This window comes from Ursus maritimus, unplaced genomic scaffold (genome assembly GCF_017311325.1).
Source record: "Ursus maritimus isolate PB19 unplaced genomic scaffold, ASM1731132v1 scaffold_7, whole genome shotgun sequence".
Lineage (NCBI taxonomy): Eukaryota > Metazoa > Chordata > Mammalia > Carnivora > Ursidae > Ursus > Ursus maritimus.
Genome location: NW_024426885.1, coordinates 48,251,199 through 48,268,018, shown reverse-complemented (window position 1 = coordinate 48,268,018; position 16,820 = coordinate 48,251,199). Strand labels below are relative to the sequence as shown.

The 16,820-nt window shown below is 54.3% G+C and overlaps 1 protein-coding gene across 2 annotated transcripts in view; it reads right to left on the bottom strand.

The window, feature by feature from the left end:
• Window positions 1-6,841, bottom strand: part of DLG5 (discs large MAGUK scaffold protein 5) — a 62,194-nt gene extending 55,353 nt beyond the window's left edge. For both annotated transcript variants that reach the window (XM_040624444.1, XM_040624445.1), the window contains exons 1-3: window positions 6,494-6,841; window positions 4,529-4,672; window positions 3,767-3,950 (exon numbers count right to left, since the gene is read on the bottom strand). In XM_040624444.1, coding sequence (XP_040480378.1) covers window positions 3,767-3,950; window positions 4,529-4,672; window positions 6,494-6,693 — 528 coding nt within the window. In that variant the 5' untranslated portion in view covers window positions 6,694-6,841. The remainder of the gene's footprint in view (window positions 1-3,766; window positions 3,951-4,528; window positions 4,673-6,493) is intronic.
• Window positions 6,842-16,820: the final 9,979 nt, after the last annotated feature.

The window sequence follows — 16,820 nt, the reverse complement described above, 5'->3', positions numbered from 1 at the left end:
GAAAGGATAGGAGAAGAAGGCATAGGCTGGAGGGGAGGGGGGTCACCTTCCCATGTCATTTGTGGGGAGAACAGGAAAGGGGGGGGAAGGGAAACCGCAATCTCAGTCCAGATGTTTGTTCAAGCTGTGAAAGTCCTCAGGACAGTCAGAGAACGGGAAGCCATGAAACTTACGCCTCATGAGGGCAGACATTTTCTTATGACAAGGTGATAACTGGAGTCTTTTTTCCGAGCTGTAATTCACACACTGTGCAATTCACCCTTTCAAGTGCCCCAGTCAGTGGAGCTGGTGTATTTACAAGGCTGTAAATCCATAAGGTGTGCAGTAAGTACCACTACATAATTCCAGAATATCGTCACTCCCCCCAAAAGGAAGCCCGCACCCATTAGCACCCACCCTCCCTCCTCCCACCCCCCTGCTCCTTCTGTCTCTAGGGAATCCCCTCTTGCGGACATTTTACACAAGTGGAATCAGACACTTGTGCTCTTTTGTGACTGGCTTCTTTCATTTCGCGCAGCGTTTCCGAGGCTCATCCGCGTAGGGGCAGGTGCCACTGCTTCGTGTGTTTCTATGCTGAACGCTAATATTCCGCTGCACAGACCAGACCACCTTTTAGGATCCATTCGTCAGCCGATGGACATCTGGACTCCTTCCCTGTTCCGGCTGCTGTGAATGACGCGCCACACACACTTACACTGCAGGTGTTCGGGTCGACATCTGCCTGCAGTTCTCTCGGGTACACACCCGTGTGTGTGTACTGCGTGTTTCACAGTCTCAGGAACTGCCAAACTGACAGCAGAGGCACTGCCCCATCTGACACCCCCCGCAGCGCGGGCTCCGGCTGCTGCTCTGCACCCCCTAGGAGCGCAGATTTACCCAGCCTTGATAGGACTAGAACGAGAGTGGTAATGACAGCAAACACTTCGGCAGGCCCACGGCGTCCCTGCTTTATACGCGACATCCCCTAACCGCAGAGACGACCATAGGAGGCCAAGTCTGATGCCCCGAGAAAGTCCCATGCTGCCACTTTCTGGCAAGGTTTTGCGCCTCCCCTTAGGCTAAGATGGAGCCGGAAACACACCTGAAATGAGAAATCGCTCAAAGAAAAGTAAAATCCAAACTAAACCCAAGGCGAAAGGCCAAGCCAAATTTAGACAGGATGGAAAAATGCCCAGAAATAAACGAGCAAAGAAACGGTGGGGTGAAGGTAAAGACAGGGAGGTAAAGCCAGCACCCCAGCACTCCCAGCCCCGGGGAGCGAAGGCACACAAACACGCAGCTGGGGCTACCCTGCCTCTCGCTGGGGCTTCCCACTGCTGTAAAAGGGAGTCAACAGAAAGGGAAGCAGCTAGAATGCACCTGTGGTATTGTGGTGCTGGACTGGAACTGGGAGTGTTAGTGCCAACTCACGGTTTTCAGTATTTATGCTACATACTGAATATCCAGATATATAAGGGGGAGAGGGGGACAAGAGACATGGAAACAGAGATGTAAGCGGGGAACGGGGTGCTCAGATATTACCTACTCCGGCTACTGACACGACTTGGGAGCAATGATACCCCAGTAGCTATGCACGCACCCGGCGTTCAGAGCTTGCTTCTAAGTACCACCCTCTACCAAACGGAATGAGGACTCCTTGGAGAAACGGCTGATTTCCAAGGCAAGGGCAGGAAATGAAACGAGCCTGGGATGACATCTTGCGCCAGAGCGCAAGAAAGTGTTCAAAGAGTGAGAAGGGCCTGTCAAAAAGGCAGAGGAGCACCTTGAAGGGGCTCCCGCTGGCCACAATGAATCACAACCCACTATTGAATAAAGCAAGTCATCGTGAGTCCACACAGAGACCGTCAGACAGACGGGCAAAGGGGAAACTCTGCAGCGGAGAAGCCTGGAGACATCACCTTCATCAAGTGATCAGAGGAAACCTCACCGGTAACGGGTCCTAACCAACCAAGTGCCAATCTCTAAGACGCAGTGAGAAGGTGGCAGCGTCACTTCTGGGACAGTCCCACAATGCACACACGGAATCAAACCAGGAAGATGGGACAAGCCTAAGTGGAAGAACATTCGACAAAACAGCTGGCCCGTCATCTTCTAAAGCATCAAGGTCAGGCAGGTCAAAGCCTGAGGAACTCTTCCAGACTGAAGGAGACCACAGAGACCTGACAGCTCCACGCACTGCCCTATTCCGGACTGGACCCCGCTCCTGCTGGAGACACCATGCAGACATCAGACACGACTCAAACTGGGCTCTGACGATTAGACGGTATGACGTATCGACGTCTCCTGCCTCAGGCTGACGTCTGTGTTACTGTCGTATACGAGAATATCCTTGATATTAAAAAGCACACAGGTTGGCAGTTTGTTCTGGAAAGATAAGGGGTAAAAATTCTTTGGGCTGTCCTTCCAACTCTTCTGTAAGTTTGTGACAGTTTCACAATTTACAAGATTTTAATTTAAGTGAAAGAAAATGCAACAGAGAGAATGTCAGCTACGTGATCAGCTGAGCTTGGACTGTCCCACGTGACCTTTGTGTTGGGCAAGCCCCAACAGTCCTGCTTTAACTCGGGGAGCCATACATGATTCGATGGGGACGGGGACGCTCTGCGGCAGTGTCAGGACGCTCTGGCGTCACTGCGATTGCCTTCCAACCCCAAACACACAACCATCTATGCACGCAGGACGCGGCCTCAGTCCGCCGTCAGCCTGGGCAGTTCCATCTGTGAGCTACAAGAGGCGAACTGGCAACAGCACTCCCAGCAAGCCAGTTTTCTGACTGACTAGCCCACTCCTCCTGCTTCTGTCCATGTGAAATAAGAGCTGAGCAAAGCAAAGAAACTAACTTGGAATGCAAGCCAGGAACAAAGGAAGAGGCCACGCTCCCACCAAAAACGAATGACAGTAACTACTCCATCTCATATCTGCACAGGGCTTCAATACTTCCAAGCTTCTCTCCATCTGTAATCTCACCTGACCCATACAAAGGGAGGAGGCTAGAGACCCACAAGTCCCCTTACTAAGTCAAGATCCTATTGCACACTGAACGGCCCTACGCAGCACCTCCTCCCAGGTAGCCCTTGCAACATTCGCAGTGATACACACATCCGTGTGACCATCTGACTAGCATCAGTCTCCCTCATTGGACTGGAGAGTTCAAGAGTGTCTGCTCACAGATACCCCAGTGCCTCACATTAGGCAGACACTCCAAAAATACTTGCTAAGTGATCGCGTGGGTACGTGGGAGGGTGGATGGATGGACAGTAGGTGGGTGAGTGAATGGCTGGAAGAATGGAAGGGGGATAACAGGATGGATGATGGGTGGGTGGATGACGCGCTGGGTGAGTGAGGGAGGCATGGAAGGATGGATGATGGGTGGAAGGATGGATGGGAGATAGAGGGATGGAGGAGAGGTGGGAGGATGGATGGGGATAGGAGGATGGATGGGAGATGGGAGGATGGATGGAGGTGGGAGGATGGATGGAGGTGGGAGGATGGATGGGAGGTGGGAGGATGGATGGAGGTGGAAGGATGGAGGAGAGGTGGGAGGATGGATGGGGATAGGAGGATGGATGGAGGTGGGAGGATGGATGGGGGTAGGAGGATGGATGGGAGGTGGGAGGATGGATGGGAGGTGGGAGGATGGATGGGGGGTGGGAGGATGGATGACAGATGATGGGTGGAAGGACAGAAGACGGGTGGGAGAATAGAAGATGAGCAGATGGATGAGGGGGTAGGAGGATGCCCAACCTTGTCTGCCCCCTGGCTCTACCTGCTGCTGTTGGGCCCGGAGGTCACCGATCTCCTTCTGGTCCTCCTCATGGAGCCGCTTCATGTCCTCCCATGACTGCTGCAGCAGGTTACGTTCCCGCAGCAGCTGTCCGTTCTCCCGCCTCAGCATGTCCACGTCATCCTTCAGCTGGGTCTGGTCGCTCAGGAGCCGGCTGTGGAGTGTGCTACAACCCCATACACACAATGAACCGCAGCCAGCCTCCAATCCCTGCCAGGCCCCTTCTCCAGCCCCTCCACGTCCCAGTACCCCCAGTACACCCGATGGGAGCCCACAGCGACCAGGGCCGCAGCACTCAGAGGCACGCCAAAGCTTGGTATCAGCCAAATGCCAGGAAGAACCAAACCATTTTTAAAATCCTAATACCGAAAAGGGCACAGGAGATGAGCCCTTACCTGGTACAGGCCTGGCACCTCTGAGTACCGAGGCCTGGGCAAAGGTCAGCAGGTGGGCAGGTAAGGCGGGTCAGTACCCTCAGAGGGGCCCCAGGAGACCAAAGGAGAACAGGCCCTCCTCTCCCACAGCAGGAGCTGCAGCGAAGCCCTTGGACAGTGACCCAGGAACCCAGCCATCTGCCCAGCCGACTGCCTAATTTTTAATGCCTTTCATACCACCTGTGCTTCCAAGGCTGTCACCAGCCGGTGTGAAGGGTTCACATCTCCCTGCACTTAGCAGAACCGAGCCCCAAAGACGCAAACCCTCCTGCTGACGGCTCACTAAATGCTCCGCGGCTGTCCCACTCACTGGTAGAAGTCGGTCTCCTTGGCCACCTCCTCGCACCTCTTCAAGGCGTTGGTGTGCTGCTTCTGCAGGCTCTGCAGGTCCGACATGGCCCGCACGCACTGGATCTTCAGCCTCTCGTAGTCGGGATTCAGCCTGTGGTAGGGCCTGACCCAGATAGCGGCCGTGAACGCAGGCCCCGGTGTCACTCGGACAAGCGATGTCTCTGCCCGGGAAGCCTCCAGCCCAGTGTCCCCAGGTACTGGTCTCCTCTGCACCCCAAATGTCTGGCGCTTGTTCAACTCAGACATCCTGGCCTCCCCAGACCCACAGGATCCCTGGGGTGCAGGGCCTCGGTGGCCTGAGCTCCTTGCTTGAGCCTGGAGAGCTCACTCAGAAGGTACCGTCTTATTCTCCAGCAGCTCCCGGGAAGGCCATGCAGCAGGCCTTCCCCCACAGTGGGCACCCCAGAAACCTGTGAGGAAGCGTCTCCTCTTTTCAGGGAAGTGACTGTCGATCTTGGGAACATATCAAAATACCAAAGCCCAGACCAACTGCATCAGCATCCTTGGGGGTGTGACACAGACACCAGGATGGAGATTCCAGTGTGCAGCCACTGTTGGGAACATGGGCCAGGAGCACTGCTGCTCAGAGTGGGGCTCCCAGACCTGCAGCATCAGTCTCACCTGGGAGTGTGTCTCAGGTCGGCCCCAGAACTCCTGAATCAGACACGTGGGACAGAGAGCTAAGCAGCCATCTGAGCTTTAACAAGCCCTCCCTCTGGTGAGCGGGGTGCATGCTCCAGGGTGAGAACCAGCCCTACAGCTGGCGGTAGTAACCCTTCTCTGTGGAGGGCCAGACAGCAAACGCTGCAGGCTGTCAGCCCTCCCGACCCATGGAACTCCTCGCTCTGCCTCGGTGACACGAAAGCAGGCACTGGACAACATGCACTCTAGCACGCCGTGTCTCCAGGGGCCCTGCCTCTGTGCTGTCTGAGGACCGCATCTCCGTCAAAGCAACCTCAGGGGACCGCTCTGCAGGCCTGACATCACCCCAGAGGAACTTCCTCGGGATGGGGCACACACACGCCTGATGCTTCCAAAGGCAATCCCCTCCCTCAGAACCCGTACCAGCATCTCCTAGAAGGATGACTCAGACTGTATCCCTCCTCCTCCATGAAGCCCTCCTGGATGGGGCAGGTGGGGAAAGACCCTCCCTTTGCTCCACCCCATGGACCTGGTATCCACGGGACCCTCTAAATCCTAACAAAAGAAGTCATCAAAGATTTTCTCCAAAACCACAGAGAAGCCGGGCGGAATATATCCTCCTAAAACACACGCGCGGCTGTGAACAACGAATGTGGGAACAAGTAACGATCCACGTAGCAGTGAGGAGGAGGGGCACGTGCACGCACACAGATGCACACGCAGACGTCCCCACACGGGCCTGCGCACAGCCAGCCTGGCCAAGGGCTCAGCACGGGACACCGTCTGCATTAGGGCAGGGGCCGCGGACAAGCAGCAGACAAGGCTACTGAGGAAGTGCGCCCTCCTGGTGCCGGAAGGCAGAGGCCTCGAGAGGGGCAGTGACGAGCCCGAGGCCGCCCAACCAGCCTGTGAGGGGGCACCAAAGTGGGACCGGGCCCCGCCAGCTGCTGCCAAAACCACCCACCAAATCATCATCTGCAGAGGACGAATGTATGACAGACACACCCACACTTCTCAATCTCTGCATCGTGGGACTCAGGCCATGGGCTCCAATGTGGCTTGGAGGAAGCATAACCAGCCCGTGACCCCACCCCCCACCCAGGGCTGCAGAGAGAGCGTTTCCAAGTGACGGGGGGAGTGAGGCAAAGGGACACCCTGGCAGCGCAGCATGGACCCCCGGGAGCTAAGCATGGGTGCCTGAGGGGGAGGGGCTGGAGTGATGGCATCAGGGGAGTAGCCCTGGTCCATCGGGCCTGGGCAGGGAAGCAGGTGCGATCACTACCTCTTATCAAAGGTCGTCCCATGCGTCGCAAAGGCCAGGCGCTTCCGCAGTTCATTCCTCTCTCGGGTCATCAGCCGCAGCTGAATGGAGAGGTTCTCCACCTTCTCGTTCACCTGCCGGTCAGTGAGGAGGGGTGGTGGGGATGGAGCCTTCCCAGTGGTACCTGGCGGGGGAAAATAAATAATAAACTGAACTGGCATTTAGACAGCACTCATAGGTCTGCCAGGCACTGTTCTGAGCCCTTGGCCTGCGTCAGCTGCGCCCAACAACCCTAGCAGGTGGGTCCTGCTGGCCATCTGCCTTTCAGATGAAACCGCATCAGGAGTAAGAGGGGGAACGGAGACCTAAGCCCAGGCCATCTGCTCCAGCACCCCAGCATCACCCACCCATTCTGCTGGCCCTGACTGGGGACCCCCACTCTCTTCTCAGCATGGCTTCGACACCTCCACATGGAACCGTTTGGGTCCTGATCTGTGTATCTTTGCCTGGTCTGGAAATAGCAGCTATCCCCTACCCCTGGGCATGAAAAGGCCAACATGAAACCTGAACAGAATGGAATACACAGCTTGAGAAGGAAGGGACATGTGGGACCCAGCGAAGCTTCTGAGGCCCAAGGCAGCTGGTTCTGAAGCTGGGGCCCAAGGGCTGTGTCCCCGCCCCCACCCCAACCAGGGCTGAACACACTACACAGCTCCCTTCTCCAACCTGTCCAAATGCCCGGAGGACCTGCCCCAGCCAGCCCAGGAGTGTGGGCTCGGAGAAGGCTCTCAGGGGGAGCCACCCACGGCTACGGTCAGTGTGACATGAGGCAGGTGAGTCCTGGGGCCTCTGGCTGCCCAGTCCAAATCAGGCCTTCATCACGGGTGCCCAGGACCGTCCCAAAGGAAATCCTGCGCCTCATGCTATTACTAAGGATCAACAGCAACAGTGACCACCAACAGCACCTCTGCAAAGATCTATATCCTTTTCAAAGAAGAAAGCATCTCGCTTAAATGTCCAGGAAACAGAGACAAAATCCGTGGTTCTTTTATCTTTAACTCAGTCCACACATTCACCCGGGATATCCGCTAAGCCTCAGAGATCCTAGGTAGAGTCACAGGAACCCACAGCAGCCATCTCATTTTACAGCTGCGACCCGGGAGGCCGATTCACCCCAGGGAACACTGTCTGTCTCCCCAGCAGCCCCAGAATGTGCGAAGGGCAGATGCAGGTCTTGACCACCAGCCGATCCTTCTGGCTGACTGCTGGTGCAGGCCAAGCATCCTCCAAAACAAAAGATGGGCACTCAGGTGTGGCCTTGCATCCTCTAGGAGGACCAGGGAAGATGGGGCCTTCGACACTTTTGGGGGACAGGCTAGACCACGGTGTGAGGCAGGAGCTCCCACCTCTCAGTTTGGCATTATCCCAAGCGGGAACCCCAACCACCTGAATCGGGTACCCCCAAAAGTTCATGTTATTATAGAAACACCACCACCACCGTAACAGCTGGGATTGCTGGGCTCCAGGCCAGGCCTCTGGGTCAGAATGCACTCTGAAGTGGGGCCCACGACCAGCATTGCCCACGAGCAGCTCCCCCACCCCACCCCCCACAGTTGTACTCCACAGCCTAAGAAGCCATCCCTCGCCTCTCCCCAAAAGACACTGGACCTTCACCCCTGCCCCCGAGTTCTGGAAAGCAGCTGGTTAACATAGGCTGTGTCACTTCCTCTTCTGAAAAATGAAGTCACTTATATGAGCCTTAACCTAGAGCCAGGTCTATACTGTCATTCATCCCAATAACTCAGCCAGCGCTCTGACAAGTGAGGCCTCCTCTGGACGTGGTCCAATGCCCCTTCTGTGGATGCCTGTGAGTCACCCTCTAACCAACTTTAGGGGGCAACGATCCATGCGGGACAGACAAAACCAAGAGAGTGGGATGAAAAGACAAGGAGTGCCTGGAAAAGGGGGATTTCAATGTTCACGGTCACCGCCGACCCACACACGGCAGCAGCCAAAACAGATGCCCCAGGCGTGGTTACTTTAATCTCCCAAATCCAGGCTGGCACTCACATTGTTATGCCCGTTTTACAGCTGAGAAGACGGAGGCCTGGCAAGATCAGGGAACTGACTCAAACCTGCACGAAGACCAAGTGACGCCCGGGGACGAGAGCCCAGGCACCCGGATTCGGAGCACACGCTCCCCTCCTCCGTGCCTCACTGGCTCCCGAACAACAGCCATGACCAGTACTCACTTCCTGCCTGGCGCTTTCTGAAACGCATCCCATCCCTTAAGAAAGTTCCTCCTGTTATTCCCATTTTACACATCACGAAACACTTACCAAGATTAAATGAACTGTCCAGGTCACACAGCCAGTAAATGACAGCACTGAGTTTTGGACCTCCCTTTATCAACCTCACCCGGAGCCCAAGGTCTTCACCTAAAGGTTCGCAAACTTTTTGATCTTAGGACTGCTTCACCATCGTAAAAATGACTGAGGACTCCCAAGAGCTTTTCTTTTTTTTTTTTTTTTTTTTTTTAAGATTTTATTTATTTATTCAACAGAGATAGAGACAGCCAGCGAGAGAGGGAACACAAGCAGGGGGAGTGGGAGAGGAAGAAGCAGGCTCGTAGCAGAGGAGCCTGATGTGGGGCTCGATCCCAGAACGCCGGGATCACGCCCTGAGCCGAAGGCAGACGCTTAACCGCTGTGCCACCCAGGCGCCCCCCAAGAGCTTTTCTTTACACGGGTTGTAACTCTCTACTGATAGCCACCCGATTAGAAGTGAAAACTAAGAATTTTTAAATATCTGCTAATTTTAAAAATAACTGAAAATCCATTACATGTTGACCTAAGATTTTTTTAATGAAAAATAACTACCCCTTCCATTACAAAACAAAAAACGTAGCCAAAAGAGTGGCATCGGGGTGCCTGAGTGGCTCAGTCAATTAAGCATCCGACTCTTGATCTCAGCTCAGGTCATGATCTCGGGGTCGTGAGTTCAAGCCTCGCCTTGGGCTTCACACTGGGCGTAGAGCCTACTTAAAAAAAACAGTGGCATCACATTGCATCTTTATAATGCTGTTCATGTCTGGCTTCACAGAGATAGCTAGAGTCTCTTATCTATGCGGTATCACACACACGATGGATGAGCCTGTAGGAAAGTCTGCTCGACAGCAAAGTCTGTGTGAGCATGACAGTGGAAAAGGCAAGTGGCATCTTAGAATCATTATGAAAACAGTTTTGACCTCACCAGCCCCAGGAAAGGACGTCAGGGACACCACATCATGCTTCGAGAACAGGTGCTCTGTGCTATAAGCAAGTCCAAGAAGTATCATAGAAACATCAACTCAAGAGTTTCAGTAATGAGGGGCGCCTGGGTGGCACAGCGGTTAAGCGTCTGCCTTCGGCTCAGGGTGTGATCCTGGCGTTGTGGGATCGAGCCCCACATCAGGCTCCTCTGCTACGAGCCTGCTTCTTCCTCTCCCACTCCCCCTGCTTGTGTTCCCTCTCTTGCTGGCTGTCTCTATCTCTGTCGAATAAATAAATAAAATCTTTAAAAAAAAAAAAAAGAGTTTCAGAAATGAAAAGCACCACCAGGCTCAGGAACCTGCCTCCAGGGAGATAAAGAATTTTCACCCCATTGGGTGAACAAGGCAACGGAAAGATGCCTCCCTTCCTTGGCCTTTGAGGAAGCTGGAGACAGAAGCAGCAGGACAGAAATCGAGGTCATCAGATCTGTCAACACACATAGCCGCAGCTTCCTGCCCCGGCCTCCAGCAGCATGAGAACACCTGCTCTGCACACGTGAGGACCCGAGGGGAGCCGACCATTCAGCGAAATGCGTGCGGACATTGCCCCGTATAACGTGGTGCTGGGTTCTGTGCTAAGCGCTCTCTGTCCTTACCTGATTCATGCCCATGATGTGCTAAGATCACCCCGTGCGAAACTGACATCCAGAAAGATGGCACAGCCAGGAAAACAGTGCACCCTCAAGCAAACGTGGCTCCAGCTCCAGAGCCAGGGCCTCGACCACGACACTACCCTGCCTCCCGACAGGTAGTGCTCCAAAGGTCTGGACATCCATGAGATACACAAAAAAGAAGGCCGGCCAGGTCTGAGAAGCCATCAAATGGCAGACTGACTTAGGGGGACATGCTGCCTGGATGCCTCTCCTTCCACAGTCAGGAAGGTGGAGGGCAGAGCAGGGCACCTCAAGAAGAACCCCACGACGGGCTAAGCCTGGACATGCCACACGGATGGCAAGTGGTGCCGAAAATCTTCTCCATTCCCAGTCAGTTAAAAATAAAGCTTTTCTGGGCGCCTGGGTGGCTCAGTCTGTTAAGCATCTGACTTCAGCTCAGGTCACGATCTCAGGGTCCTGGGATCGAGCCCCGCGTCAGGATCCACGTTCAGCAGGGAGTCTGCTTCTCCCTCTGTCCCTTGCCCTGCTTGTGCTCTCTCTCATATAAATAAATAAAATCTAAAAATAAAGTTTTCTTTTTTTGCTTGCACCTCAAGGTTGAAAGCTGTCTTGAAGATGATGCAGCCCTCCCATCCAAACTGGTTGCCAGAATCCCCCAAATGCCCACCAAGACTGTTTGAACTCCTCCACAGTGAGGGAGCTCACTACTTACAGCAAAACCCAGCTACTGTCTCCCCATAAAATTACTCTCCATACGGAGTTCGAATCCATCTCCCTCCATGTCCCCCACTGACCTAGATGTTCTCCTAAGGGCCCCGAGGTATCTACAACTGTAACTCGTCTTCTACACGACAGACCTGCAAGCATGTGAAGACCACCATCATGCCCCTTTATCACTATCAGAATAGCTACAATTAAAAGCCAGTAACACCAAACGCCAGCAAGCGGAGCAGAGAAACTAGAATTCCCAAGCATCGCAGGTGGGAATATGAAATGACACAGCCATTTTAGAAAACACTTTGGTAGTCTCTTCTTTAAATTTTTTAAAAATAATCTCTACACTGAAAGGGGGGCTCAAACCTACAACTCTGAGACAAAGAGTCGCGCACTCTACCGACTGAACGGGCCAGCCGCCCCTGGCAGTCTGTTATAAAGTTACTCGCGCATTGACCCTACCCCCCAGTAATCCCACTGCTGGGTATTTACACAAGAGGAAAGAAAAGTTATGCACACACAAACACCAGCACAACTACCTAAAGCAGACGGCGAATGGATAAACAGCAGCGTTCCCTTCCTCCAGAGGAGCACTACTCAGCAAGAAAGGGGAATGGCCGCTGGCCAAACCAGAACCTGCGAGAGCTGGGGGACCTCAAGGCCCTCTGAGTGAAGGCAGCCAGACTCAGAAGGCTATATACACTAGAAGATCCCATCTATAGGACGTTTGGGAAAAGGCGGAAACATAGGGCAGAAAAGAGATGAAAGGCTGCGGGGGGCTGGGGGTGGAGGGAAGAAAGGCTGAGTACAAAGTCACAAAAGGGAATGTTTCGGGGTGAGGGAACCGTCCAGTCTCTTTCTTGTGCCGGTGGTAACATGACCATGTGTGTTTGTCAAAACTCACTGAACTATATAAAAAGGAGAGATTTTACTATATGCAATTTATCCCTCGATGACATGACTTCTTAAAAACTCAGGCTAACAACAGAAACTGCAGTGTCCCAGACGGAAACCACCATCCCGGGAGTGGTGTGGTTGCTGGAGTTGTGGACCGCCAGCCCTCCCCACCCCCTCAGTCACTGCAGGTGTCGCAGACACCTTAAAGAACAAGCAAAATAAGAACTCACATCAAGTGAGTTGTCCACAGAAACCGCAAACACCTTTCCCTCAGCTCTCCTATCCCTGCAAAGTTCTTCTGGATTCAAATGCAAAACCGTCCACTCTCTCCGACTTCACTCCTTCTTTCCAATCTGGAACCCACTAGAGAAGGCAGATTTTTTTTTTTAAGGTTTTATTTATTTCTTTGTCAGAGAAAGGGAGAGCACAAGCAGGGGTAGTGGCAGGCAGAGGGAGAAGCAGGCTCTCTGCTGAGCAAGGAGCCCGACGCAGGACTCAATCCCAGGACCCATGGGACCCAGGGATCATGACCTGAGCCAGAGGCAGATGCTTAACCCACTGAGCCACCCAGGCACCCGAGAAGGCAGATTTATTTCTTCCTTTCTGTGTCCAGGATGGGGTCCAAGGGGGTAAGGGACTTAGACTGCATTAAAATGGGGGTGCTTTAGAGAGGCCAGGAGAGCAGGCACAGGGCCTGGATTTTGGACCAAGAGCCATCACTCACCGGCCTTGGTGTGAGAGGGACAGCAGGAGCAGAATCCGGCAGGGAGACAGGGCAGGCCCCTTTCACCACGTGAGTCCTGGCTCTGCCACAGCTGGTGCTGCCCCCTCCAGAGACCACTGAGGCTCAGCGAGCTGCCTGGCAGCTGGGTAATCTGGGCCAGAAGCCCCTTTGTCCTTAGCTCCCTCACCACCACATGCCAGCTACAGGCCTCCCCCTCTGTCTTATCTACAGCTGGACAAATCGCAACTCTGCTCCAGAGCCTTATGGGCCAGTGGTGCCAGAGCCGACGAGAAAGCTGCTTGCAGCCAAGAGGTCAGGTGGAGTGGCCATGCCCAGCTAAGCTTCCTGGCGACCCCCAGGCCCCCGCTCTCAGGGGAGAAGCAAAGCAGCAGCACAACGTGGTCATCAGGGGCAGCAGCAAGCAAAACCAAGCCACCGTCATCTCCAGCCCAGGAGAGCCAGAGCCATCAGGAGAGACACAGTCCCTCAACATGAACCAGGGCTTCTGAAAGCACCCAGTGTCACGAACTTGTGAGAAAGGTCCATCTCAGGCCCAGCCAGACGGCCTAAGTCAGAAGCCCAGGAAGTGAAGTCAGCACTCCCGTCTGGGCGATTCTGACGCCTGATCAAGTCTGAGAACCTCTGGCCTGGACCAAAGTTACATCTGCTGGCCAGAGGGGTTTTCTCTCCCTCGTTTTACTGCCTGTCCAGTAGCTACTGCCCACTGATGACATGCAGGGAGGGCCCCTTCCCCTGACTACCGAAGCCTGAGGGGATGCCCCCGGGTCAGTCAGGACAGGAAGGAAGCCCAGCTCTCAGGTAAAACACTTGCTCTCAAAGCAGATCCTGACTCAGGGACTCCGAACCGAGAGAGGCAGCGACTGCCTATTGCTGTCACTGCCCCTCCTTCTGAAGCTCCATTCCTAGAAGGCCCGACACAAGGCCCACCTCCTCCCCCGCCCCTCGTCAGAAGTAGCGGCTCCCTCCCCTGAGCTATCTGTTTCCTTCTGTTTCACACAGGGCACAATGGCCGGCAGCCTACCTCTCTGGTGCTACGGTCTGAATGCCGGGGGTCCCCCGCCAAAATCCCTAGCAAGCCCCAAGGTGTGGTATTAGGAGGCGGGGCCTTCGGGAAATGATTAGGTCATGAGAGAGGATCCCACATGAATGGAACTAGTTCATGATAAAAGGACCCCAGAGAGCTCTCCCCCCTTCTCCACGTGACAACACAGCCGGAAGACGCCATCTGTGAACCTGAAGCGGGCCCTCGCCAGACACAGCATCTGCCTCCATCTTGGACTCCCAGCCTCCAGAACTGTGACCAATAAATGTGTGTTGTTTCCCAGGTGCCCAGTCGGGGGTGGTCTGTTCTGGCAGCCTGGACGGACTGAGACACCTGCTAGACTGTGAGGTCAGGGGCCAGGGCGCTCTGTGACCCCTACAAGCACTAAGCACGTGCTCCAAGAGAAGAAGGGGCTCCCATTCTTTGAAGGAACTGAGAAAACAGGCCCCCGACCCAGAAGGCCCAGGAAAGGAAGCGTCAGAGGGCCCACGGAGTCAGGGTGCAGAACGTGCCTCCATGGTGACTCAGCCCACCCTCTCGTGCCAACCAAAAGCTGCACTTTCAAGGAATCTTCACTGGGACACAGAGGAAGCCCTCCAGCTACTTCTGCCAACAAGCCAAGAGACCTCTTTGTTTAACAAGAAACCTCTCCTGCTGCTTCAATTTGTGTAAAATTTAAAGCTCATTTTATAAATGCTACCCAAGGATGTCTGTTCTCCTTAAAACTTTCCCTGTTGTCCCAGAAGAGATATAAAAGGCACCTGAGAAATCAGGTCAGGATGAATGGGGAACAAAGATATCAGCGGCCTGAAATGAGAGTATGTTCCCAGGGCAGATCCGTGAGGCCCACCCACAGGACGGGTTACCCATGGCCGGGCTGCACGGGATGGGGGAGGTCTCCAAGAAGCCACACGCACTCAGCAAATAGAAGCTGCCGGGAAAGGCGTCCGCAGAAAGACTCTAGGTTAGCACAGGCGTGGTGAGCCGTTAGCCGTGTCAAGCTGAGGGCTGGAAGGGGAAGGCCACCTGCAGACCTGACGTGAGCCAGGGCAGCCGCCCAGGCACCAGCTGTCGCAGAGAAGGCACAACACCCAAGGCTTCCCCCACCAACTTTCTCTTACGTGGACTGTAACTTGCCATTCTTTGCCCAAATGGTGTTTGTTAAGGAGACCTAAGTGGCAAAGCCCAGGTGATGTTTTCTTGTTGTTGTCTTGTTTTTTTTAAAGATTTTATTTATTTGTCAGAGACAGAGAGAGCACAAGCAGGGGGAGCAGCAGGCAGAGGGAGAAGGGGGCTCCAGCCCAGGACCACTTAACCAACTGAGCCACCCAGGCGTCCCACGGAGGTGATGTTTTTATCGTTAAGACATTGCTCTTGCCTTGCCTTTCCTAAGTTTTGGGGAGAGAGGCTGTGAACAAACAACAACAGCCAGTCTCCATCTGACCGGGGAAAGAGCATCGCCTGTCATTAGGTGAGGCTGAGCCAGGAGGAATCCCCCAGGAGGCGCAGCAGCGGTCCCCACGGCTGACCGCACTGCTCATGCCACTCCAAGGGACAGGGCCAAGCCAGCCTTCGCCAGGGATGAAGTCAGGCCAGCCCATCTCAGACCGGGAAGCCTGTTAAATGTAGATGACGGACCCACTGTCAGAGCCTCTGATGTAGCAGGTATGGGGCCGAGCTCAGGGGTCTGCCTCTCTAACAAGTGCCGGAGGACTACTGGTCCAGGGACCACACTGCATGAGCCACTGGTTTGGGCACAGACTAGTGATCCAGCTGCGGTCAGTGTGAGGGGACCCTGCAGAAGAATTTCTGCAGAAGGCTGCTTTGTGGACAAGGAGACACAAGAGGACCTTCTTCATCCTCTGGACCATGTGGTAACAGGTGTTCTTTTATCTGCTCTGTCCAGTACGGCAGCCACTCGGCAAGGGACGCCAGAGAGCATGTGAAATGTAACGAGTGTTACTGTTGAAACAAGAAATTTCCATTTTAGTTCGTTTTCATTCATTTGAATTTAAATAGCCACCTGTGGCTAGTGGCTCTGACAAGGGACCTGTAGCCCCGGACACGGCCAGGTCTAGCTGTGACAGCTGGAACTGCGCCTACAGATGCCCTGCCACCAGCCTGAGGGCAAGACACACACACAGGCTCACAGAGCCACGTCCCGAGGCACTCAGCCCAGCCTCGGTGGCTTCTTCCTACGTGACAGCACACTTCTGTGTTGTTTAAGGCAGTGTGAGCAGGTATTCCCTACTGCTACAGCCAAAGGTCTCCTGGCTAACACAGCCATGAGGACATTGAAGTCAGCCTGCAGAAAAGTGGGGCTACTCGCCCCGAGGACAATGTCAACTGCTGGCGTAAGAACAAGAGAAGCAAGACTTGGGTCCCAGTGAGCCGAAGAGGGTCTGACCCAAGGGGGTGCAACCAGACCCTTCCGCATTCAAGATCTGGGCACCAACAACCGAGGCTCAGCCCACTGCAGGAAGTCCACACCACTGCCTTCCACCTGCTTGCCCACGAGTATCTGGGGACACTGCTGACCCCTCCCTCCCAAGGACTGCACCAGCTTCAGGTACATGTGGAACCAACCAGCAATGGTTGACATGAAGCTTCTTCCAGAGTATGCGGTGGTCCAGCTGCATACAAAATATCTTCCTGCTCCTCCTTGAAATTCCACTACTAACAATACTTGCTGTGGTTTAACTAACGCCTCTCTCTTTGGAGCGACTAATGCAAACGTTCCTAAGAAAGGTAGCACTTTAAGCCCTGAAGTGTCGACATGATGAGTCTGTCAGCTATCTGTTTGTTAGATCACTGCACCTTGTTCCCAAGGGTGAGGCATGAGGGACGAAAGAGAGTTGCACTCAGGGTTCAACCGCTGCGGTTTCACAAAAGCCCATGTCACCGCTCCATTCATCCGGACTGCCCCACCCCAAGGGGCCTCCTGGGGGCCAGTCCCATGTTGGAAATTCCAACAACCCCACCATTTGGCTGGCGAACTCACAACAGGAAGAGTCCTCCCTGAACCC